We start from the raw sequence: 11417 nt of genomic DNA on the forward strand, positions 1-11417 counted from the left end.
GTATCACGTCTCTGCTCTTTTTTGCCTCTGAGTGTTCTCCTTTCTGCCTCATGTATGTTTTTTTTTTTTTTTTTTGCATTTTTCCTGCCAGACCGGCCCATTCATGCTTCGTTCATTAGTTTATCACATGGCATTAGTCAGACAAAAATGCTCCAATTATCCGGTTGCGCCGAGCGTTTTGCTGACATGCCAGACCGAAGCAGAGCGTCTTTCAGAAAACAGACTGAGCTGAGACACACGAATGAGAAGCTCCTGCTAACCTGTAAGTATTTTTTTTTAAATTTGTCTTACTTTCTTCTGTTTTTCTCTGATTGTTTTCGCTCCATGCGGTCATGGCCGGCCTAGTGAATGGAGTTAGGATTGTAGTAAATGCTGAGCTGTGCGTTCAGTTTTTTTTAGATCTATTTATCCACAAAACCACAAACTGTCCTCCTGCTGGTCAAATTGAGCCCTTTTAAAGTTTGAAAATGTGGAGAAAAAAAAAAGTATTTTCACCATGAGAACTTACACATTTTTAACATTTTTGGGAAATTTTTGAACATTTTTTGGTGGAAAAAATGTTTCTTTCGGAACATTTGTAAAAAAAAAAAAAAAAAAAATCAACCAAAATTCAGCGAATTTCACTGGATTTTAGTTGATTTTTTTTTTTTTAATGAATATTCTTAAAGAAAATAGAACTTTTGCTGATATCTATGGAATCACTTTAGATATTTTTAGGATTTTTTTGGAAGATTTTTATTTTTTTGAAAATATTTACAATTATTTTTTCATTTTAAATTATTTTTTCTTGCCAAAACATTTTAAATGAAACTTCTAAGAGAAGCTTAAGGATTTTTTAAAAAATTTCTTCCTGAAGATTTTGCAAATTTTTTATTTTTTTATTTTTTGAAATTTTGGAATTTTTTTGCTGAATTTTTGGATTTTTTTTCAGACAAGGGAACAATATTTTTTGGTGCCCGTAAATGAAGACAACAGGAGGGCTGAATATCGTTGTTTCATGATTGTCATCCTGTATTTCTGTCTTTGCAGCATCGTATCCAGCAGCTGAGACTTCGTGAAAGGCGAGAACATCATGTTTTAGTGGGAAAACCTCTCCCTGCTGCTTCACACAAGGACATGCTGATCTCACTCTGCCAGACTCTGCTCGTCTACGTTCCCCTTCTGTGGTTTGTGACCGACGGGATGCCCGACCCCGCTCAGAGGGACTCACTGATACGTCAGGAGGCGTCCAGACAGACGGGAGGAAGAGTGATCCTGACGGCGGCCGAGCAGAAGCTGGACTCTTACCTCCACCGGTTGAAGGAGCAGGAGATGTCTGCTGCTCCGTTCCCTCCTGCCATCCACTTCTTCAAAGCAAAGCCTCTCATCCAGACGAGCTCAGTCTTCAAACTGCTGCAGAAGATGCCAAAAGGTGATGTTGCAACCATGGATGATTTTCTGAAGCATGCTGATGCCACATTAACATTTCACAGAAGCTTTATTTAATGGCTTCCTATCACATTTTTTATACAGTATGCACATATACACTTTCTATGCCTTTGAATGATGGTTTGCATCCATTTTTCCAGTAGTTTGACAAGATTAAAACAGACAGAACAACTACAAAGATGCAAATATACAGTAATACTTCAATGAAATGCATGTCTATAAAAGAAAACCCTTTTTTTTTAGATAGCACATTTCAAACTGATCAAATCCTCACGAATACGTTAGAATAAGAAAATGTGGGATATAAATATTAATGTAGAGACCAACACCAAATCAGTTGAGATAGATGGCAATTTGACCTCTATTTAGTAACAGAAGATGTTTTCAAACCTCTCGTTGAAAAGTTTCCTCAGTTCTAACTGTCTGATCGGAAGTCCCAGATGTACACTAGCACTCAGAAGTTTGGACTTCTCCTTCATTTGTTTCTATTTAATCATTTTCTACATTGCAGATTAACACTGAAGACATCCAGACTATAAAAGAATACATGTGGAATTATGTTATAATCAAAAAAATCATAATCTACAATGTAGAAAATAATACAAATAAACAAAAAGCGTTGAATTGTCCCTCACATGCTTAGAGTTGTGAGTTGTTGTGACACTGGCAGATGAGGGATGAGTTGAGGTGTTCATGGTGGTGAAAATGTCCGGGGAGAGGCCTCAAGACTGCATTATAAGTACCTGATAAGTGGTGTCACAGGCCGAGCAGCACTAGACAGAAGTTTGTCAGCCCAAGGACAAAACAAGCAAACACAAGGCGGCAGATGCAGCCGATTGCTGTGAGGAGTGTGCAGACCAATAATACCAGGAAGACTAGAAAACAAGTCTACAAGTGCATAGAGCACCACAACAGAACTTACTGAGGACAAGACTCAGCAGTCCACCTGCACCTAAAGGATGAAGGACACTCTGTTGAGGACAGTGTTCACATTCTGGACAGGAGAAGAACGAAGGAAGCTAATTATTTTACACTAGAAGAGCAACCTTCTAACAGAGATGCACTTGACAGGTACTTAGAAGGCAGTCTTGAGCTCTCCCAGACAGTTTAGTCACCATAAACACTGTAAAGAAGAGAGGCACAAAGTGTGTAAGAACAAAAATGTTGCCTTCTGATGCAATAAAATGCATATAAACACAAATACCCCACAAAGAAAAGCACAAAATGAATACAAGGTACAACACACGAATCACAACGACTGCGTAAAATGACCAAAAGATGAAAAGATCCTACAAAGATGTGAAAAATGACAATAAACAGACAACTACACTGTAAAAACTCAAAATCTTACCAAGTCTGTTTGTCTTATTTTTACTCAAAGTGTCTCATCTCACTTGATTTAAGATAAATTCACTTAACAAGAGAGATTTCAGCAGATGGAGGGACTTGTTTTAATGCATCTTAAAACAATCAAACAGTCTTGAAATTATCTTGTTTTAACCCCCCAGTCATCCTGAGGGTCAAACTGAAACATTTCAAAGTTTGAAAATGTAGAAAATAATATATATTTTCACACTGAAAACTTCCACATTTTCATAATTTTTGGAACATTTTTGAAAATTTTTTGATGGGGAAAAAAGAAATGTTAAAAAAAAAGTTTCTTTCAGAACACTCAGAAAAAAAATCAACCAGCAAAATTAGCTGGATTTTGGTTGATTTTTTTGTGAATGTTCGTAAAGAAAATATTAGAAGTTTCGCTGATAAATATGGAATCACTTTAGATATTTATAGGATTTTTTGGGAAGATTTTTACTCATTTTTTGAAAATCATCATCATCAAACTTTATTACAGACACAGGGTCCAGATAAATAAAAACAACAAAACAACACAGAAGAAAACTACAGCAGACAACTGTACCAGTGACGCCACAGTTCAGACTGGTAGCGTGTGGCACTTATTTTGATGTCTGTCAGGCAAATGATTATAGAGTTCTCACAATTGTTGAGCCGACAAATAAATTTAAACATCAGGTTTCTCAACATAGCCTGAAATGTCCTAATTCCAGCACAAACAAACAATGAACTGGCACTCTCCCATCGTGGTCTTTTCAAAAGAGTTCTTAAACAGTCATTGTATGCAACATTGAGTTTACGAATAGTAGCTCGTTTGTAGTTTGACCACAGGTGGGCAGTATACAATGGGTTACAATATGCTTTAAATAGTGTCTTTTTTACAGCATCTGTACAAGCACCAAACCTGCGCAAAAGCATATTGGCCTGAGCATACATCATACGGCATTGCCGAAATACATCATCATCATCTGACCAATCATCATTTATAATATGACCCAAATATTTATATTTACTACAAACCTTCAGAATGACCTTTCATAACTTAAACTGAGGGAATGTCAGGTCTTTGTCCTCTCTGGTTCTGCAAATCATTACGACACTCTTACTTGCATTATATTTGATGTCATAATCCAATCCATAAGAGGAACACAGATTTAAAAGCTCCTGGATCCCAGCACTACTTGGACTCAAAACAACAAGATCATCAGCATACATTAGACGGTTTACAAGAGTGGAACCTATCATACAACCAGTCTTACAAGCCTTTAATTGTAGTGACAGTTCGTCCATATACAAATTAAAAAGCACAGGAGAAAGAATTCCACCTTGCCTCACACCATTTGAAACACCAAATGGGGCAGAAATACTGTTGCCCCACCTCACCTGCATCACCTGGTGAGCATACCAGTATGCTAATATTCTTAATATGTATTCTGGGACCCCTCACTGGCCCATTTTGATGAACAACTTTAGATGGTTAACACGGTCAAATGCTTTAGAAGCATCAATAAAGCATATCAAAACAGATGAGTTTTTACTTTTGTACTTTCTTAAAATTTCCTTTAAGGCAAAAATACATAAATCTGTGCCATGTTTTGACTTAAAACCAAATTGATTGTCTGATGATGAGATGATATGCTGAATTCTACTTAACAACACCTTTTCACCTACTTTTAAAACAATGCTGGCTAGTGCAATGGGCCTGTAATTATCTAGATGTTCCAATCTACCTGCTTTGTCCTTTATAACAGGGACAGATAAGAGAGCATCTGGCAAAATACCACGGGTCACGCAAGTGGTAAAACAAATAGACAGAAGGGGAGATGCCTACAGCTGGCATATTTCAGATGCTCTGCATATATACCATCTGCCCCACAGGTCTTCTTATCAGGCAGCTCTTTTATGGCTTCATACACTCATTCTTGTCAGTCGTTTCTACATTGATGTATTCACTGTGAATACAGTTAAAGAGTGTTACATAATGCGGTCTCCAGTGCTCTGCTATGTTATCTGACCCAGAAATGCCATCCACCGTACATGTCAGTGGAGTCTTGTTACTGTTAAGAATCCGCACCTCTTTCCAGAAATCCATAACATTGTTTGTTAAGAGCTTTCCTGCCATGGAATCTGATCTCATGCTTTGCTCATTTTTTGTGATGAATCTAATGGCATATTTGTATCTTGCATTTGTGAGTTTCTTATTTTCATAAACGGGTCCCTGCCTCGGTCTTCCAGCCAGAGCCCACTCTCTTGTTGCCTCACGAGCCATTTCATAGTAGCCGGCAACAAACCTATTCCAACCTGGACGCTTTGTATAATTCTTATTTTGTAGTTTACAATGTTTTGCACTACTTTTATCAAGTGCACATATTATATCATTATAAAATGTACAAATATTACTTATGTGGCGCTCATCTGCACAATTTGGATCAGTACATTTTATTGTGTCATAAGGTAGATTAACTTTGCAAAATAGTGTATCAGTGTGAAAAAAATAGGACATTAGATCTTCCTTAGTGAAGGCAGGCCAATCCAGCTTTCCATAGAACACGTCATTGCTGGTTACAGACAATGCAGGCAACTTTTCAACTTGGACTGAGAATGATAAAGGTATATGGTCGCCAGTGACTACATCATACAATATCGCCGTAGACCCAAGAGATGCATGTGCGTCAGACGTGCTGAAACAGTGGTCTAACCACGAGGTAGTATACCACGCCTCACTGATTTAGGTGTAACTATCATTTGGCAGCAGTAACTTGCTTGATAAAATATAGTTATGATCTTCACAAAACTGAACCGAGTATTTACCAAAGGCAGAGTTTCTATCAGTTATGACAACATTCATGTCTCCAACAACATAGATGCTCGAAGGACAACTATCCACAAAAGAATTTAAAAAGGCCAGCTTATTTACATATTCATTTTCATTCTGTGTACATTCATAAGGAGTATATACATTTAAAATCACAAAGTCCTTATTGTCACATGTGAACTGTATTCCAGTGCACCAATCAACCCTCAGCCTGACAACTTTTACACATTCATCAAGTGTTTTTCTCCATAGTATTGCCACATCACCTGCTATTCTTCCTCTGACAATAACCACACTCGTAATCAGTAGTGGATTCTCCCGTTCCAAGAAAACAATCATTAAGTGTTCAGCTTCTGCAACTGTTGTTGTGCTAAAAAAGTCTCTTGCAAACAGAGTATGTCACAGTTTAATAAGCTCAAAGAGGGCCTTCTTAGCGGACTCAATCCACTCAGAGTCCAAAGCATTTGAAGCCAGAATAACAATCTCATGCTGATTCATTGTCTTTAGTTTAACATAGAGGAAATTCAGCAGTTCATCCTCTACAACCACCCTTCCATCCGCGGTGTGATAGATCTCAGGCTTAAAAACGAGAACGTTTAAAAGCAGGAGCAACCCGAGCAGCCGAGGCAGTGTCAGCCATCTTGATTCAATGATTTTAAATTTTTATTTCTTGCCAAATCTTTAAAAAAGAAAACTTTTAAGGGAAGCTTTTAAGGAATTTTCTTCCTGAAAATTTTACAAATTTTTATAAAATTTGGGAAATTTTTTTGGTGAATTTTTGTATTTTTTTCAGACAAGGAAACTATTTTTTGGTGCCGTAAATGAGGACCACAGCAGGCTTAAGACACCTAGTCGTGGCAATCCTGGTAAAATGCAGCTTAAAATAAGTTTTCCAGCTAATTTTAAGATCTCAATATTCTAAATATCATTTCTAATTTCAAGAAATCTTACCAAGACAGTTTTCACTTGTTCTATTGGCAGATTTTTTCACTTATTTCAAAATAAAAGTTCCTTGAAATTAGTTTTTTTTTTCTTGTTTTGAGAGGGGCATTTTTTGCAGTGTAAACACACATGCAGTAGATACAAAAACACTACCAAAACATGCATGCAACAAATGACCTTTTAGTTATTTTGATGTACGTGCCCACAGTGCCATGTGACACCCTGTCCAGCAGAACCAGAACCATAAAATGATTACAAAGACAAAACAATCTGTCGTTTATGAGGGGTGGCAGTCGCTAATTAGAAATGTCCTTGCGTTTTCTGTCAGCGTCTCGGTTCGGAGCATCAGTCTGAGCTTGTGTCCTGTTGTCTCGGTTACAGGTGCAGCCCTCCACATCCACAGCTCGTCTCTGGTCAGCGCTGAATGGCTGGTGAAGAACGTCACCTACAGACCTCACTGCTACATCTGCTTCACCTGGGACAACTCGGTCCGCTTCCTGTTCTCCGACCGCCAGCCTTTCCCACGATGGGACTGCTTCTACTGGCAGCTGCTCCAGACTTTGAGAGCCAAAATGGGAGACCTTGTAGCCTTTGACAACAGGTTTCCATCACACGTAACCCCCCCATGTACTCGTCAAGTAAAGATATAAAGCAAAGAATGAAGCCAGAGTATTTGTTTTTGGGTGTTTTTTTAGTTTGATGCAGCGCCTCACGCTGTTTACAGAGGATCCAGACGGTGAATATCCAAGCCAAGATGTTGTGTGGGAGAAGTTTGAGAAAGCCTTTATCGCAGCTGCAGGGCTGATTACACATGCGCCGGTGCTGAGGGACTACTACTATAAGGGCCTGGATGAACTTCACCACGACAACGTCCTGTATCTGGAACTAAGGAGCGGTCTTTCGAGGGTCAGTAGAAGCAGCAGTAGCAGCAGTAAGAAGCGAAACTTGTGCATCTGTGTCAGTCTCTATCCATTTCCTTTGTTGCAGACGTATGAACTTGACGGAACCATCCATGATAAGGTGTGGGCTCTGAAAACGTTTCAAGAAGTCACAAAGAAATTTACGGGAGATCATCCGGACTTTCTCGGAGCCCGAATCATCATTTCTGTCCACAGGTAAAATCTAGTTATCAGTAAGAATAACTGCTAAAAATGCCGCATTTTTAAAGCAACAGTGCTACACACAAGTACTTCACACTGGAAAGACGTTACAGTGAACAGATCTGAGACTTATGACTGATGATTTAAATGTACAATTACGTAGATTCACAAAAAAGTTGCATGATTACAGCGATGGAAGATACTTAAGTCAGTTTTATTTGTATTGCATATTTTAAAAGACAACCAAGGTTCACCAAAGTGTTTAACAGATAAAAAATAGAGAACAAGGCATGATCTGTCAGGAAATATGCAGAGTCAGATGCCATATATCAGCTACAACTGAAAGCCAGGGAGTACAGGTGTGTCTTCAGTAGGGGCTTGAAGGTATCAGGAGACCGAGCGGTTCTAATCTGGACAGGTGAGGGGCTGCCTCTGTTTCTGAGCCTGGATCCTGATCTTTAAGGACTATCTGATTGGCTGACCTCAGCCGTAAAACTAGAGCAATTTTTTGGAGTAGTAGACCAATTCATATTTATGAGAAACCTCTTAATTTATTTACATTTTTGCCTGCTTAGTTTTTTTTTATGTAATTTAATTAATTTCTCAAAAAAGCATTGCTTGAAAAATATTTTAAAAACTTTGAAACATCACGTTTGTTTGTTACAGAAAAGTGCTAATATGCACAGAATAATTACCATTCTGTGATTTACTACAATATCAGTCATTTTGTTCATATTTTGTGAATAAAGCCCCATTTTGTAATTTGATATCGATGCTGTTTTTTTTTTAATCTCCTGACAATTGGCCTTTTGCTTTTTACTGTCAATGAGGGAAATGCAGAAAACAGCTCCAAATAGATCTATAAGGCCATGGATAATATATTTAACAAGATCTTATTTGACTTTTATAAAAGCCTAATGAAATTGTCTATTGTAGTGCATTTAAAGTATTTTGTTATTGAATATTACCTTTATTATTTAAATGCCTTTTTCATAGTTCAGTAATATTAAATTAGTAATTTCAGGTTGCGGCCCACACAAACATAGATATTTCTCTGTGGCCCGTGAGCAATGGGAAGTTGAGTAGCCCTGCTCTAGAAGATGATCATGTGTTTGTAGATAGATAAACAGTTTCTAGCTGTTCCCAGGAGAGTTTTCATCTCTCTATATATCTTAAAAGAGAGACAAATCTTAACCTGTGAATGAACACTGAATATTTCAGTTCATCATGAGCATTTAAAATGGCAAAATGTTCAGATACACGGTTTAATTTGACAGCAGGCGGGTGGAAATGCACTGTTTGCCTCTGAGATACAGAGGAGCAGAAGTATAAAGTTGAACAAAATAAAAATAACTCGACTACAAATACCTTACAAATTTACTTCAGTTAAGTTCTTTAGACCACTTCGCAACTCAGAGTGCAACAATCTTCTGATTTAGAAACCGAATAATGTGATTTCTTTTTGAAGCTAATTGGAGACCATCTGCCGCCTTCTTTTTCATCTATCACAATGTTCCACTTCTTGAACATAATTTTGCAACTATAATTCAATATATTATCTTGTGGTTATGTAGCATCCTGTAGAGCGTTATTAAAGGGCTAACACGTGTGTTTTCTGCAGGTCTGAAAGAATCAACCTGATGCTGTCATGTTAATCCTGGGGGTGTAGAGTTTGGCAAATGTGGAGACCAGAACAGTTTGAAATGCATTGTGGGAACTGATGCAGCGCTGTCAGAGCCTGATTCTCCATATTTATGGTCCCCTGATGATGAAGCCTGATGATTTTAGTCATCTCCAGCCTGATTTTCACTTCTATGCTTGTGACTGAGGTGTCTCAACAGTTGTTTGTTAAACGGAAATTTGCTGCAGACATTCACGTTCCCCACAGAATAAAGTGTGATAATAAATTTTAAGAACCTTGACTTCTCATTAGAGTGTCTTCATCAGGTCAAAATTTAATTTCTTCAAGTGTTTTATTTAGTTCACGACACAAAGTTAGTTCATTCCAATTCATCTCAGCCCTACTTGGCACTAACTGGCAAATATTAGCATGCTAATGTGCAAAGCTAACAAAGAAGTTTCTGCTGCATCACCCAATAACTCCAACTACTGTCGGTTTACATGTTTCTTAATCAGTGAGGATCTTCTTGTGGTGTTTGCTGCTGCAGTCTTTCTTTCAAATTTTGTCCTGTGGTCATTATTTTTGAATCACTTTGCTCAAATAGACATCCCACAATGTAAATCTTAGTGTAAAATTGGACGGTGTTTTGTTTGTGAGTCTTACAGACTGCCATCCTTTGTGTGTGTTGCTGCTCTGTGCAGGGCTCTGACTGTATCTGAGGTCAAAGCAGCTATAAAAGAGGCCATTCAGCTGCAAAAGGACTTTCCAGATGTTGTTGCAGGATTTGACATGGTAAGAAGTGGTCTGTCTGCTTTAACCTCTTGAATGGACTCTTGTCTAATGGAAGTCATTTCTCTTGCTTGTTGTTCTGGTTTAATTTAATTTTTACTGACCTAAGGAGCCTTTCTCTTGCATGTTTTCCCTGGTGGCTTCTTCCAACAGTCCTAAAGGATAATTGGTGGCATCAAGCTGCCCAAATATGTTCATGTGAAGGGTTGCCTGTGTCTAAATGTCAGTCTGTGATTGACTGGATGTACCCTACTTTTCACCCACTGGCTCCCCATGACCCTTTAAACCAGGGGTGTCAAACTCATTTTAGTCCAGTGCTTCACACCAGTAAAATCACACCACAGTAACCTAGAAATAACCACAATTACTAATGTGTTAGTGCAAAAAAAGTTCACATTTAAGAAATTATCTTTTCACAAAACATTATGAACACCCTGAAATTTCTTAAGAAAAGCAAATTCAATTTCAACAACATTATGCCTCAGTTTATAATTTACACATTACAACTTACATAAAAGACAGAAAAAAACAAAAACAAGACAAAATATTATAAAAATGAGAAACAAAATGAAAAAAATGAGACAAACAACACAAAAAATTTGACAAAATAGGTACAAAGTGACAAAAATGGGAGGAAAAAATGAGAAAAGCGAGAAACAAAATGACAAAGACATGAGACTATAGAGAAAGTCAGACAAAAAAACAAGAAACAAAAGAACAATGAAAAATCTAATATTTTACTTTATGATCAAAACATCTTGTCATGGTCTAAAAATTATTTTAAATTTATAGTTTTACTGATTTACAATCTGAAGTTAATGTCTTCTCTGTAATTTTTGCACTTTGAGGGCCGGATTGGACCCTCTGGGGGGCCACTTTTGGCCTGCGGGCCTCATATTGGACACCCTTGCTTTAAACTTTAAGCAGGTATAATCTTGCGTCATGGTTTGCAGGTCGGCCGGGAGGACAGTGGAGGGACCCTTTGGTTCTTCAGAGAGGCTCTTTCTCTGCCAGCTGAACTTGGTGTCACATTGCCGTACTTCTTTCATGCAGGGGAAACAGGTGGGTTAAAATACAACATTGCATTACAACAGAATGTTTCCAGTAGTTTTAACAATCGTTCGAAATTTTGTATGTAGATGACGACGGCTCCAACGTCGATCAAAACATTCTTGACGCCCTTCTTTTCAACACCACTCGCATTGGACACGGCTTCGCTTTGGCTCACCATCCACTGGCCAAAGAGCTTTCCAGGAAAAGAAATGTTGCTGTGGAGCTTTGTCCCATCTCAAACCAGGTAGGATGACCTATTTACTCTGACATCTACACTTACATTCACATTAGGGAGCCTGTCTTCGAATATAAAGTA

General features: G+C 38.0%; 1 protein-coding gene across 2 annotated transcripts in view; it reads left to right on the forward strand.

Moving 5' to 3' along the window:
* The first annotated feature begins 882 nt into the window (after window positions 1-882).
* ada2b (adenosine deaminase 2b) overlaps window positions 883-11417 on the forward strand; it is a 39462-nt gene continuing 28927 nt past the window's right edge. The window contains exons 1-7 of one of the 2 annotated variants that reach the window (XM_022209735.2): window positions 883-1411; window positions 6920-7139; window positions 7234-7444; window positions 7526-7653; window positions 9961-10051; window positions 11002-11110; window positions 11188-11345. In XM_022209735.2, the coding sequence (XP_022065427.2) occupies window positions 1117-1411; window positions 6920-7139; window positions 7234-7444; window positions 7526-7653; window positions 9961-10051; window positions 11002-11110; window positions 11188-11345 (1212 nt within the window). In that variant the 5' untranslated portion in view covers window positions 883-1116. The remainder of the gene's footprint in view (window positions 1412-6919; window positions 7140-7233; window positions 7445-7525; window positions 7654-9960; window positions 10052-11001; window positions 11111-11187; window positions 11346-11417) is intronic. The other variant, XM_051956961.1, reaches the window with a different exon arrangement.

This window comes from Acanthochromis polyacanthus, chromosome 1 (genome assembly GCF_021347895.1).
Source record: "Acanthochromis polyacanthus isolate Apoly-LR-REF ecotype Palm Island chromosome 1, KAUST_Apoly_ChrSc, whole genome shotgun sequence".
Lineage (NCBI taxonomy): Eukaryota > Metazoa > Chordata > Actinopteri > Pomacentridae > Acanthochromis > Acanthochromis polyacanthus.